General features: G+C 46.6%; 1 protein-coding gene across 5 annotated transcripts in view; it reads left to right on the top strand.

The window, feature by feature from the left end:
- Nucleotides 1-11,482, top strand: part of LOC122548822 (carbohydrate sulfotransferase 9-like) — a 120,072-nt gene extending 108,590 nt beyond the window's left edge. For all 5 annotated transcript variants that reach the window (XM_043687634.1, XM_043687635.1, XM_043687632.1 and 2 more), the window contains exons 3-4: nt 5,612-5,649; nt 9,359-11,482. In XM_043687634.1, the coding sequence (XP_043543569.1) occupies nt 5,612-5,649; nt 9,359-10,390 (1,070 nt within the window). In that variant the 3' untranslated portion in view covers nt 10,391-11,482. The remainder of the gene's footprint in view (nt 1-5,611; nt 5,650-9,358) is intronic.
- The last annotated feature ends 3,133 nt before the right edge of the window (nt 11,483-14,615 follow it).

The raw sequence follows: 14,615 nt of genomic DNA, 5'->3' as shown, positions 1-14,615 counted from the left end.
GTCGTAGAGAGGGTCATCTCTGCTGACTGCCTGCCCCTCTTCCATAGTTATGTTCATGCCTGTGTGTCCCTGGAGAGTGCCCATCAATACTCTCGATGCCAAGAGGTGGGCACTCTGGGGGGAGGGGGGGGTGATGTAGTGTTTTAACTCCCCGTTTGCCATCTCCCTACCCCTCCCTCATCTTCAAGAACTTGCATTGCCCGTAAACAGCTTTGCAAATAAACTATTCAATTGGAAAACACAAGCGATTTACTGCTGGTGCTTAGATGAAATTCCACAGGTGATTCGGCTATGGGCAAAAATAAACATTCCGTTGTGTGTAAGAACGCTCACTTCTGTATTTAAGCAAAATAAAAACTCTTGTGTTTTCTGCCTGACACTGTCATAACCACACTTGTTCTTCTTTGTCTTAATCTCTACCTCCTTTGTCATCAGGGAGCTCAGGATTTGTTTTCTTTACATTTTCTATTTGAGGCAATATGTCTCAATGTATCCAAACCATCCTCTCTTTGTTCAATTCCTGCTTTCCCCACCAACCTCCTATTCCATTAATCCTGCTGAACCCTATCCGTATCCCAATGAAGTCTGCTCTCCGCAAATTAATTTTTCAAACTTTGGGTTGTTGAATGTCATTGTCATCCATCATCCTGAAGCGTCTGAGTATTGTCACTTAGACATTCCCTCATTGACACTTGATCCACTTGGAGGAGAAAGTGAGGTCTGCAGATGCTGGAGATCAAGAAGGGCCTGTGCCCGAAACGTCGAATCTCCTGTTCCCTGGATGCTGCCTGACCTGCTGTGCTGTTCCAGCAATAAAGTTCAAACTTGATCCACTTGGTCCACTTCATTTCCAAGCATTATTAGACCATAAGAAGTGTATCCTTTGTTGGGCTGGACATATCTCGATGAAGGAAACTCTCCTGCATGCAATCTAGAGACACTTGCCCCTCGCTGCCCTGTACACTAGAAATAGCCCAGTTTTTGTTTGGGTCATTGAAGTCTCCCATCATATCAACTCTGCACTGTTAGCATCGTCCTATAATCTACTCGATGACTTGTTCTGCTACATCTTACTAGTTGGTGGTGTGTAGACTACACCAAACAGTGCAATTATAGCCTGCATGTCCCTTATTTCTAGCCAAATTCATTCTGTCTTTGCACCCTCTGAGACATCCATTCTCCCCCCAACACTGCAATGCCTTCTTTCATCAATACTGCAACCTCCTCTCCTTTCTATCTGTTCTGAACACCTTGTAACCAGGAATATTTAACCCCCTGAAGTCTTGGTCTTCCTTGAATCAGATCTCTGTTATAGTCACTGTATCAAAATTCCACGGGATATTCTTCACCTGTAACTCTCCTAACTCATTGACTGTGCTCTGTGCATTCCCATGCATGCATAGAACCCTGAAGTTGACTTCATTTCTGTCTTCTTTTCTCTGGCTTCACCGAACTTACTTCTCTCTGTGCTAGTGTTTTGCGAAGCCTGGATATCTCCCTTGGTTCCCACACTCCAGTTAGTTGAAAGCTTTCCCAAAGATACAGGTAAAACATCCAGCAAGAAACTCAGTCCCAGCTCTGTCCTGGTCCAAGTCATCTGTGCTCAAGTATCATTTTCCTGAAAACCGCTAATGGGCCCCTTGCTGACAGATTGAGACCTGGCTTCACTCATGGATGGTTCAGACATCAGGTTTGATATTCATTCTCTCAGCCTTGGTCATTAGCGTTTCGCTGCCTGCATAATTGTAACTGGTTCCTTTGTTGTGGGAATTTTTAAATCAGAGCTCCATTATGTAAATGATTTGTTGCTCTGCCTAATTGGAGTCTCAGTATTCAGCTGACAGCAGTAATTGTTCAATGCAATCATAGCCCAACAGACAGAACTGGGACAGAACATCACCCCATAAACGAACACACAATGTACACCAAGTTGTCCCAGTGCCGCACTGTAGGAGGGTCAGTGCTGAGGGAGTGCCGCACTGTTGAAGGGTCAGTGCTGAGGCAGCTCCGCACTGTCAGAGGGTCAGTGCTGAGGGAGTGCCACACTGTCGGAGGGTAATGCTGAGGGAGTGCCACACTGTCGGAGGGTCAGTGCTGGGGGAGTGCCTCACTGTTGGAGGGTCAGAACTGAGGGAGTGCCTCACTGTTGGAGGGTCAGTGCTGAGGGAGTGCTGCACTGTCGGAGAGTCAGACTAAAGGAGTGCTGCACTGTCCGAGGGTCAGTGCTGAGGGAGCGCCACACTGTCGGAGGCTCACTGCTGAGGGAGTGCTGTACTGTCTCACAGTTTCTTTAAAACGTTAGTTTTCTTAAATTTTTTCAATATTTAATGAAGAAACATTGTACAAAGCTACAGCACAGAGGGATTTGGGGATTCTCTGCATAAATTGTAATATACGTATACATAATTTCACCAGGAAATAGGGAAAACAAATGTACATTTGGACATGTGGAGAATTTCCCAGGTATGTCCTGTACACACAAAGCAGGACAAATCCAACCTGGCCAATTACTGCCCCATCAGTCTACTCTCCATCATCCGTAAAGTGATGGGAGGTGTCATCAACAGTGTTATCAAGCAGCACCTGCTCAGGTATGTCCTGTACACACAAAGCAGGACAAATCCAACCCAGCCAATTACTGCCCCATCAGTCTACTCTCCATCATCCGTAAAGTGATGGGAGATGTCATCAACAGTGTTATCAAGCAGCACCTGCTCAGCAATAACCTGCTCAGTGACACCCAGTTTGGGTTCCACCAGGGCCACTCAGCTCCTGACCTCATAGTAGTCTTGGTTCAAGCTGGACAAAAGAGCTGGATTCCAGAGGGAGGAGGAGAGTGACAGCCCTTGATATCAAGGCTAAATTTGACCGAGTGTGGCATCAAGGAGTCTTGTTAAAACTGGAATCAACGGATACTGGGGGGGGGAACTACCTGCTGGTTGGAGGCATACCTGGCACACAGGATTGTTTTGGTTGTTGTTGTTCGAGGTCAGTCATCTCAGTTCCAGGACATCTCTGCAGGAGTTCCTCAGGCTTGTGTCCTAGACCCAACCATCTTGAGCTGCTTCATCTGACTTTCCCTCCATCATAATGTCAGAAGGGGGAATGTTCACTAATGTTTGCACAATGTTCAGCGCCATTTGCAACTCCTCAGTAGCAGTCCATATTCAAATGCAGCTACATCCAGGCTTAGGATGACAAGTGGCAAGTAACATTCGCATTACACAAATGCCAGACAATGACCATTTCCAACAAAGGAGAATCTAACCATCGCCCCTTGTCATTCAATGGTACCATCACTGAATCTTCCATTATCAATACCCTGGGGAATCAGTGTTGACCAGGAACTTAATTGGACTCCCCATATAAATACAGTGGCACCAACAGCAGGTAAGAGACTAAAAATACTGTAACAAGTAATTCACCTCCTGACTCCCCAGAGCCTGTCCACCATCTACAAGGCACAAGTCAGGAGTGTGATGGAATACTCCCCACTTGCCTGGATGGGGGCAGCCCCAACAACACTCAAGACACTTGACACCAACCAGGACAAAGCAGCCCGCTTGATTGGCCCCACATCCACAAATATCCACTCCCTCCACCCCCGACACTCAGTAGCAGCAGTGTGTACTATCTACAAGATGCACTGCAGAAATTCACCAAAGATCCTCAGGCAGCACCTTCCAAACTCACAACCACTTCCATTTGGAAGGACAAGGGCAGCAGATACACGGGAACACCATCCCCTGCAAGTTCCCCTCCAAACCCCTCACCATCCTGACTTGGAAATATATCGCTGTTCCTCCAGTGTCACTGGGTCAGAATCCTGGAATTCCCTCCCTAAGGGCATTGTGGGTCTACCTACAGCACATGGACTGCAGCAGTTCAAGAAGGCAGCTCACCCCCACCTTCTCAAGGGGCAACTAGGGATGGGCAATAACTGTCCAACAATGCCCCATGTCCTGCATGTGAAAAAATACCTACTGTCCTGCCAGGGATTTACAGGGCCTTTTTATTGGAGTGTGAATGAGTAAATTGCCCCCACCCCGGTTTAAGGAGAAGAGACTTCTGTCTTTAACATGATGTGTATTACTCTGTGTTGGGAACCAGGTACAAGTTACTCTGATTTGATAGATATTGTTACAGAGACGTGGAGCAAGATGCACATGGAATGTTATAATCCTGCAAGATCCTGCGCTGTTTCCCCAGACCTGCCCCCTCCCATATCTGTCAGGCATCATCGTACTCGCTGATGCTCAGCACCAACCTCCCAAAGCCTTACACCCTTATCTGACCCTCCTCAATGGAGGAGGTGGCTTCCTTCCACTCCGATGCCGTGAGTCTTTGGGGAGGGTTCTTCTCCAGTTGGGGTGGTCTTGAGCTAGAGATTCCCACGGGTCCATTGACAAATTACATCTTTGCAGGAGAGGCTTTGAGGATGCCTGTGAAGAGGTTCTCTGCCCTCCAGGTAACCACTCGCTGTGACAACGTTCAAAGTAGAGAGCTTGTTTTGGATGTGTTGGATCAGGCATGGAGCCAAGGTGATCCTGCCAGCACAGCTCATTGACCTAATAATGCCTCAATACCAGGGCCACTAGGCCAAGCGAGGACACTGTTCTTGGAGTGTTTATCCCGCCTGAAGCAGGGTTCCCAGCCAAAGACATGGTCACAGAGACATGGACAATGTATAGCAGATACCTCAAACCACTTCAGAGATATGACCAGTGAAGCCTTCATACAAACCTGCTCGTCTATGGGCTTAGCCCATAATGTGTAAACTCCAGAAATTGCTCTCTGATTTATTTATTAACAACTAGCATGGGGGTGGCACAGTGGCTCAGTGGTTAGTACTGCTGCATGGCACACTGCCAGGGACCCAGGTTCGATTCCTACCTTGGATGACTGTTTGCGTGGAGTTTGCACATTTTCCTCATGTCTATGTGGGTTTCCTCCGGGTGCTCCGGTTTCCTCCCACAGTGCAAAGATGTGCAGGTCAGGTGAATTGGCCATGCTAAATTGCTCATAGCGTTAGCTGCATTATTCAGGGGTAAATATAGGGTAGGGGAATGGGTCTGGGTGAGTTACTCTTCAAAAGGTCAGTGTGGACTTATTAGGTCAAAGGGCCTGTTTCCACACTGTAGAGAATCTAATCTAATCAAACTGTAAGTACTGATAGCTTCACTGGATTGCTGCTCCAAAACCCAGGCTATAATTCTGCCTTCAGAGGTGGTTTATTTCACTTGAATTTCTTGGAATGTGGGTGTCACTGTCTGGGCTGCCCATCCCTAGTTGCCCCTTTTGAAGTTGGGGAGTTGAGCTGCCTTCTTGAATCTCTGCAGTCCATGTGCTGTAGGTAGACCCACAATGCCCTGAGGGAGGGAATTCCAGGATTTTGACCCAGTGGCAGTGAAGGGACGGGCGATATATTTCCAAGTCAGGATGATGAAGTGGCTTGCAGGGGAACTTGCAGGGGGTGGGGTTCCCATGTATCTGCTGCCCTTGTCCTTCCAGATGGAAGTGATCATAGGTTGGAAGTAGATTAATTTATAATTCTAAAGATTACACTTACCTGACCATTAATCTTGATCTTCGTTCTGTTTTTTTCTTTTAGTGTTGGGATACAAGATTCAACAGGACCAAACTACGAAGGTAACTGACACTCATGACCTTGTTGTACAATGTTGTGTACGGGAACCATGAGAACATATCAAAAATAGGAACAGGACGAGGCTGTTCAGCCCTTCAACTTTGCTCGGCCATTCTAGGTCATAGTTGATTATCTACCACAATGCCATATTTCCCAGCTATCCCATACTCCTTGATTGTCGTTAGTTACACAAATCTAACATATTCACATTGAACTCACTCAATGACTGAGTTCCCATAGCCCCAAAGATTTACCACCCTCTCAGTGAGTAAGTTTTGATTTCATTTTGATTTATTTATTCATGGGATGTAGGCATTGTTGGATTGCATTTTCCTGGAGCCCTTAGAAAGGCTAATGACCTGCTTTTTTGAAGAAATTATGATATATTTCAAAGTCAGGATGGTGAGTAGCTTGAAAGGCAATTTGTAGGCTCACTCCCTCCATGATCACTACCTGGTCACAGCAGTGTATACCATTTACAAAATGTGTTTCAGAAATTCACCAAAGATCCTTAGATAGCTTTTTAAACCCATGACCACTTCCATCTCGAAGGATAAGGGCAGCAGAGTGGAAGCAATGGCCTAGTGGTATGATCCCTGGACTGTTGATCCAGCAACACATGGAAAGTTCTAGAGGCATGAGTTTGAATCCTGCCATGGTGGAATGTGAATTCAATAAAAATCTGGAATTAAGAATCTAATGATGACTGTACATCAATTGTTGGAAAAACCCATCTGGGTCACTAATGTCCTTCAGGGAAGGTAAATGCCATTTTTACCTGGTCTGGCCTACATGTGGCTCCAGAACCACTGCAATGTGATTTACACTTAACTGCCCTCTGGGTAATTAGGAATGGGCAATAAATGCTGGCCTGGCCAGTGATACCCTCATCCAATGAACTAATTTTTTTCAAATACATGGGAACACCACCTCCTGCAGGTTCCTCTCCAAGCCCTCACCATCCTGACTTGGAAATATATTGCCGTTCCTTCAGTGGCGCTGAGTCAGAATCCTGGAATTCCCTCCCTAAGAGCATTGTGGGTCTACCTACAGCACATGGACTGCAGCGGTTCAAGAAGGCAGCTCACCCCCACCTTCTCGAGGGGCAACTAGGGATGGGGACTAAATGCTGACCCAGCCAACGACACAAGAATTCACAATACTAAATGAATAGACAAAGATTCTCCCTGCTCCCTATTTAAAGAAAATTCCCCTAAATTCTGGTCTGGATACATTTAGGGATTGTCTTACATTGATAGCACTCATTTTCATCATTTCAATTTTGTTCATAAGTGGAAATACTGATTGAGACATTGAAACTGGGAGCAGGAGGAGGCCATTCAACCCTTCAAGCCTGCTCCACTATTCAATAGGGTCATGGCTGATCGTCCAACTCAATCCCTTGTTCGACTTTCTCCCCAGACCCAATCGATCCCTTTATCCCTAAGAACCATATCTAACTCCTTCTTGATTCAGTGTTTCGGCCCCAACCACTTCCTGTGGTAGAGAATCCCACAGGATCCCCACTCTCTGGGTGAAGACATTTTACCTCATCTCAGTCCGAAATGGCCCACCCCATTTCCTTAGACTGTGACCCCCCGGTTCTGGGCTCCCCGGTCACTAGGAACATCCTTCCTGTGTCTACCCTGCCTAGTCCGGTCAGAATTTTATGTTTGATCATGAGATCGCCCCTCATTCTTCTGAACTCCAGTGAATATAGTCCTAACCAATCCAGTCCCTCTTCCTACATCAGGAATCATATCTGAGATATTACAGTAGTGACCAAGAATCTTCCAACAACTCATCTAATTGAGGATTAATCTTTACTAAAACCATGTACTTGTCAAATACCATGACCCTGCTGGGGGGTAAGATTCAGGATCACGGGTGTGTGAGATCCCTCACCTCCACAACTGGGACTGGAAACACCCAAGACATTTAACAGCGTTCCATGTGTTCCTAACCATCATCCTTTGACCTTTATTGACACTACAGTCAGATTTACAACCCTCTCAGAGAAGAAATTCCTCATCATCTCTGTCTAAATTGTCTTATTCTGAGATTATACCCTCTGGTCCTAGACTTTCCCACAAGGGGAAGTAATAATTAATCAAAAAAGAACGACAACATCTCTACTTCCTCAGGAGGCTAAGGAAATTCAGCATGTTTACAAGGATCCTTACCAATGTTTACAAATGCACCAGAGAAAGCATCCTATCCGGATGTATCACAGCTTGGTTTGGCAACTGCTCTGCCCAAGATCACAAAAACTACAGAGTTGTGAACACAGCCCAGTCCATCACACAAACCAGCCTCCCATCCACTGACTCCATCTACACTTCCCACTGTCTTGGGAAGCTAGCCAACATCATCAAAGGCTCCTCCCACCCCGGTTATACTCTCTCCCACCCTCTTCCATTGGGCAGAAGATACGAAAGATTGAAAACACGTACCAACAGATTCAAAAGCAGTTTCTTCCCCGCTCGGCACGGTGGCACAGTGGTTAGCACTGCTGCCTCACAGCGCCAGAGACCTGGGTTCAATTCCCGCCTCAGGTGACTGACTGTGTGGAGTTTGCACATTCTCCCCGTGTCTGCGTTGGTTTCCTCCGGGTGCTCCGGTTTCCTCCCACAGTCCTAAAATGTGCAGGTTAGGTGAATTGGCCACGCTAAATTGCCCGTAGTGTTAGGTGTTAGGTCTGGGTGGGTGCGCTTCGGCGGGTCGGTGTGGACTTGTTGGGCCGAAGGGCCTGTTTCCACACTGTAAGTAATCTAATCTAATCTAAACCTCTCATATATTAGAGCTGGTCTTTCTCTGCACCCTCTCTGTAGCTGTAACACTATATCCTGCATTCTGTTCTATTATCCTGATGTGCATATGTAAGGTATGATTTGTATAGTTAGCAAGCAAAATAATACTTTTCACTGTATTTCGGCACATGTGATAATAATAAATCAAAATCAACTCAAAGTCTTTCCACATCTACCCTGTCAAGTCCCCTAAGAATTTGGTATGTATCAATAAAGTTATGTCTTGTTTTTTGATATGCCGGTGAGTACAGGTCAAATTTACTCAACCGCTCCTCATAAGACCGTCCCTTTGGGATCAGCTAAGTGAACTTTCTCTGGACTGTCTCCAATGCCAGTCCTTTGATAAGGAGCAAGCCTTTTAAGACTTCATTTATTGCATCTTAAAAGGTTTGAAGTTTGCATTTTCCATTTTCGAATGTATTTGCTGGACTTTGGGTTGCACCAGGCGATCAGACTTCAGCTTTTATTTAAAGCACACGCGCAAAAAAAAAAACAAGAATGCTGGAGAAACTCAGCAGGTCTGGCGGCATCCGTGAGAGAGAAACAGAGTTAATATTTTGAGTCCAGTGACCCTTCAGCCATGCCGCTTGGTCATTGCCTGTCCCTGATTCTGACCCCTGGGCTGCTCAGCACTCCGATCTCCCTTGTTCTGTAAAGTGTGGGCGCAGATGTAGACCATTCAGCCCATCTGCCGGACCTGTGGAGTTTCTCCAGCAATTTCTGTTTGTGTTTGTTTCGGATCTCCATCACCCTCAGTTCTTTCTTTTACCTCAGCTTTCTTTTATCTCACCTCACTCCTCACTTTTGCCGCCCACCAACCCCAACTCCCCACCCACACACCCCTTACCCCCAATGCCCACCCTCCCAATCCTCCCATTCCCACCCCACCCACCTTCTGCAGGTCTGGATTGGACCCACAGAGATGCAGGAGAAAAGTGCGGAGGCCAAGGCTGACCGAGTGAAGGGTCCGAGCCCCGGGACTGGGCCTGGGACTGGTACTGGGTCTGCCAGGGATGGGACCTCTCTGAGGAAGCAAAGGAAGGTGGGGAGCCTGCTGCTGAAGAGATTTCTCCAGCCCGAGCCACTGGGCCCGAGGAGTGAGCGGACGCTGGCGGTGGACGAGCACCACGAGCGGAGGAGGCTGCACGTCGCTGAGTTCTGCAGGAGGTATCAGGTCAGCAGGCCCAGGGGCTCCCTTAACAGGCTTGTCTCGCGTGTGTACGTGGAGGACAGGCACAAGCTGCTGTACTGCGAGGTACCCAAGGCTGGGTGCTCCAACTGGAAGAGGGTCCTGATGGTGCTGAACGGCCTGGCCTCCTCCCCGTACAACATCTCCCACCAGTTTGTGCACTACGGGACACACCTCCGCCGCTTGGACAGCTACAGCCTACACAAGAGCTACCAGCTCCTGGGCAGCTTCACCAAAGTGCTGTTCGTGAGGGACCCCATGGAAAGGCTGGTGTCCGCCTTCAGGGATAAGTTCGAGCACCCCAACGTCTACTACCACCCGGTGTTTGGCAAGGCCATCCTCAGGAAGTACAGAGCCAACGCCAGTGCCGAGGCACTGGGCACAGGGGCTGGCGTGACCTTCGGTGAATTTGTTCACTATCTCCTGGACCCACAGAAGCCCGTTGGCATGGACATCCACTGGGAGCCCATCAGCCGGCTCTGCTCGCCCTGCCTCATCGATTACGACTTTATCGGGAAGTTCGAGGATCTGGAGAAGGATGCCAACTACTTCCTGAAGCTGATTGGTGCTCCTGTCGATCTCCAGTTCCCCAGTTTCAAAGACCAGCATTCCAGTGATGAGAGAACCACGCCATTGGTTGTCAAACACTATCTCCTTCAGATACCACCCTTGCAAAGGCAACAACTCTACAACCTTTATTACCTGGACTACCTCATGTTTAACTATTCAAAGCCACACTTTTGATACATTTGGGGGGGGGCCTGAGAAATGGCAGTAATTTATCAATCAGGAAAGCCTAATATATTCTGTGATGTAGATCTTATTTTGATGTCTCCTGCAGGTGGAATCCTATTTGAACTTGGAACCTTCAAAGTATTTTCTTACTCTTTCTTTTACTCAGTAGAATAATAGGATGATGGGATTGAAAATGGTGGCCCCCACTCTCAGCTCAGTTCCTTCAAAGACAAATGCGGTGTGCTGTTCACCTAATTGATGAACAGGATAAGGTACATAGGTGGGGTCGAAAGACTGAAATCCTAGCCTCCGCTGATGAAGTTATTCCCAGCTGAGGTGCCCACATTTTGCATGAGGCATTCCTGAACTGGGGAAGGGGAGATTTGTTCCATCAAGGTACCTATGTGTGGGCAGAGCGATGCAGGCTGTGGTGCACTCCACAGTTGAATAGCATCGTCTGGCCTCACGGTCAAGAAACCTCTTGCGTCAGGAATGGCTTTCTCAGAGAGAATCTTGGAGGTTGTCATCCCATCCCTGGGGCAAGAGTCTTCAGGGGTGAAAAGGAAATGATGGAGAAAATTGTAAGGGGACTGATAAGGTAGATGTTTACAGCTAGCAGTCTATGAGGTGATAATTACTCCTAACTCTTTATTTCCAATCAGGATGATGTGTAACTGAGGGAGAGAATGTTGGATCATCCTGGTGTATCTCTTTTTTTCACTCTGCACGACCAGCTGAGTGGATTTGGAAATGATTTCCCCAGTTGCCCTTTCTAAAGGTGCTTGGATTTTCCTTCCTTCACTCAGGCGATATTGGTGTCTCTGAAAAGAACAGCAATTACCCATCCCTAATTGCCCCTCAAACTGTGTGGCTTGCTCAGTCATAAGACATAGAAGTGAAAGTGGGCCATTCAGCCCATCGAATCTGCTCTGCCTTTCAATGAGGTCATGACTGTGGGCCATTACAGGGGGGCAGTTAAGAATCAACCGCATTGCTGAGTGTCTGCAGCCACATGTAGGCCATGCTGCATAAGGATGGCAGATTTACCTATCTAAAAGGATATTAGTGAGCCAGGGTTCTGAGGAAGGGTCACTCGACATCAGCTCTGGTTTCTCTCCACAGTTGCCGCCAGGCCTGCTGAGCTTTTCCAGCAACTTCAATTTTTGTTAGTGAACCAGATGGGTTTTTACCACAATTGAGGAGTTACTTTGAGGTGGTTAGCTCAGTTCTCTGGACAGCTGGCTTGGAAGGCACTGTAGCGCCAACAGCATAGGTTCAATTCCCGTACCAGCTGTGGGTAGCACAGCAGTCTGACCTTCTCAACCCCTTCCTGAGGCGAGGTGTCCCTTGGGTTAAACCACCACCAGATATCTCTCTCTAATGAGAGAGCAGGCCCAATATTTTGTAGAAGTATGGTGCTGCTCAAGATCAGAGTAAAATTACTGACGATAACTTTTATTTTTAGCTGATTTAATTTGTTGACATTAGATATCCCCAGCAGTGCTGGGAGTTGAATTCTTGGTCATTAATCTAATCCTCCAAAGGGCAAATCCACGTGGGTAACCACTACAAACAGTGCCGGTTTAGGATTCCACTGTTCTCTCATTACCAGTTCAACACAGTTGGGCGTCAGTTTAACAGTTGCCAGGCACACAAGTTACGGCAATTCTGAGGACTGGATTTTCCTCGCCCTGTACTGCTCAGGTCATGGAAGCTCTTGCATCTCCCCTGGCAACCCCAGGATGAAGGGCTTTTGCCCGAAACGTCGATTTTTCTGCTCCTCGGATGCTGCCTGAACTGCTGTGCTTTTCCAGCATCACTCTACTCCAGATTGTTGAGTTAGAGTCAATTGCTAAAACACAACAGGGCATCAAGAGACAACAGGAGCCAATCACAAAAGGCACAAAACCCCCACCTCCTTCAGGGTTTGTGGAATGTTGGTCCTCCAACAGGGTGGTTTCTGGGCCCAGTAAAAATACCCTGCCAATACATGCTGCTGCTTGCCCTAACCCCAGGATATCCAGTCGCTCTGAGGTGACTCCTGAAACAGGGGAATTTGTATGGTGCTGCTCCCAGCCATCAGCATTTAAAGATAGAGGGGTGTGAGTGGGTCAGGGAAGATGGGGGGGATTGGTGAGGAGTGGTAGGAGCTAAACGTGGGTTGTGGAGAAGGAAAAAATGGGCTTCCCATAGAGGGCACAGATAGAAAAACCAGGATTGGGTCACCCATATTGTTCAATCCTCCCGATTGCGTCTGACCCTTGAGTTAAATAGGGACCAGATAATGGAAGAGAAAATCTTAGTCTTAAAAATTACTAAAAGTAGGATTGATTTCATTGTTTCTGAGTTACAATCCTGGTCGTAAAAATAACTAATAATGAATAATTTTCTTAGGGTTTAAACCTAATCACAAATGTGGAATTTATTTCAGTTTTGTCTGGTTTCCATTGTAACGGTGGTAATGAAATAAAATGACTTATATTTTCATACGATGCCATTGGATTCATTCTGTTTGGGGTCACCCAGCTCAGTTCACTTGGTAACGTAGCGTGATGCCAACAAGATGGGTTCAATTCCATGGTCACCAAGTAGGACCCACATTCTCGATCCTTCCTGTGATGTGGTGACCTTCAGATTCGCCTCAATGCCATTGTCTCTCTCTCTCTCTCTCTCTCTCTCTCTTCCTCTCTGATGAGTGAGAGCAGCCTACAGTCCTGCGGGAATTGGCAATCCTCCATTCATGTTGCCTTTCAAGGTGAAGTGGACCATGGTTATCACAGCAAGTACCATGTGTCAGCAAAGGAAGTGGGTGTGTAAATACCTGAACTGTAACTCTGCCAAGTCTCATGGTGGGAGTGTTTGTCTTACAAAATCTATACGGTAGGTATCAATGTTCAACATCACTGAGTCAACTTTAGCTAATTCCATCAAAGTGAGGGCCTTTTACAAACTGACAGAACTTGCTACGATTTGGTAACAGCTGTAACTTTGAGTCCCAGTTCAGAACGAAAGTCTGTTATGGAACAGATCAAGCCCTCTAAAAATATATTAAGAGTGTACTCTATTTTAAAGATAATTGCCAGATGGTGTGTTCTAGATGTAACTTGATTGGTCAAACTACCAGATTTGAAGCAAAACACACTTTATTTGTACACTATTAGTTAAAATACAACAAAAGAAAGAAGAAATTGGAATAACTTAACTCTATTGGAATACTTAACAGAATGGATTTGGTTTGCTCGCTGAGCTGGAAGGTTCCATTTCAGACGTTTCGTCACCATACTAGGTAATGTCTTCAGTGAGCCTCCGGACAAAAGCATTGGTGATTATTCCTGCTTTCTATTTATATGTTTGGCTTTCTTTGGGTTGGTGATGACATTTCCTGTGTTTACGTCATTTCCTATGGTGATGCCATTTCCTGTTCTTTTTCTGACGGGGTGGTAAATCGGGTCCAAGTCAGTGTGTTTGTTGATAGGATTCTGGTTGGAATGCCATGCTTCTAGGAATTCTCGTGTATGTCTCTGGCTTGTCCTAGGATGGATGTGTTGTCCCAGTCGAAATGGTGTCCTTCCTCATCTGTATGTAGTGAGAGAGGGTCATGACTTTTTCTGGCTAGTTGATGTTCATTTATCCTGGTGGCTAGTTTACTGCCTGTTTGTCCAATGTAGTGTTTGTTACAGTTCTTGCACGGCATTTTGCAATTGACATTGGTTTTGATTGGTGGCTGTATAGAGTCTTTCAAGTTTATTAGCTGCTGTTTTAGTGTGTTGGTGGGTTTGTGGGCTACCATGATGCCAAGGGGTCTGAGTAGTCTGGCAGTCATTTCCGAGATGTCTTTGATGTAGGGGAGAGTGGCTAGGGTTTCTGGATGTGTTTTGTCTGCTTGTTTGTGATTGTTGCTGAGAAATCTGCAGACTGTGTTCATTGGGTACCCATTAGAACATAGAACATAGAACAATACAGCACAGAACAGGCCCTTCGGCCCACGATGTTGTGCCGAACCTCTAACCTAGATTAAGTACCCATCCATGTACCTATCCAAATGCCGCTTAAAGGTCGCCAATGATTCCGACTCTACCACTCCCACGGGCAGCGCATTCCATGCCCCCACCACTCTCTGGGTAAAGAACCCACCCCTGACATCTCCCCTATACCTTCCACCCTTCACCTTAAATTTATGTCCCCTTGTAACACTCTTTTTGAATACACGGTATAGGTGATTTTCCTCTGCTCT

This window comes from Chiloscyllium plagiosum, chromosome 4, assembly GCF_004010195.1.
Source record: "Chiloscyllium plagiosum isolate BGI_BamShark_2017 chromosome 4, ASM401019v2, whole genome shotgun sequence".
NCBI classification, from domain to species: domain Eukaryota; kingdom Metazoa; phylum Chordata; class Chondrichthyes; order Orectolobiformes; family Hemiscylliidae; genus Chiloscyllium; species Chiloscyllium plagiosum.
This window is presented reverse-complemented; position numbering and strand designations above follow the sequence as displayed.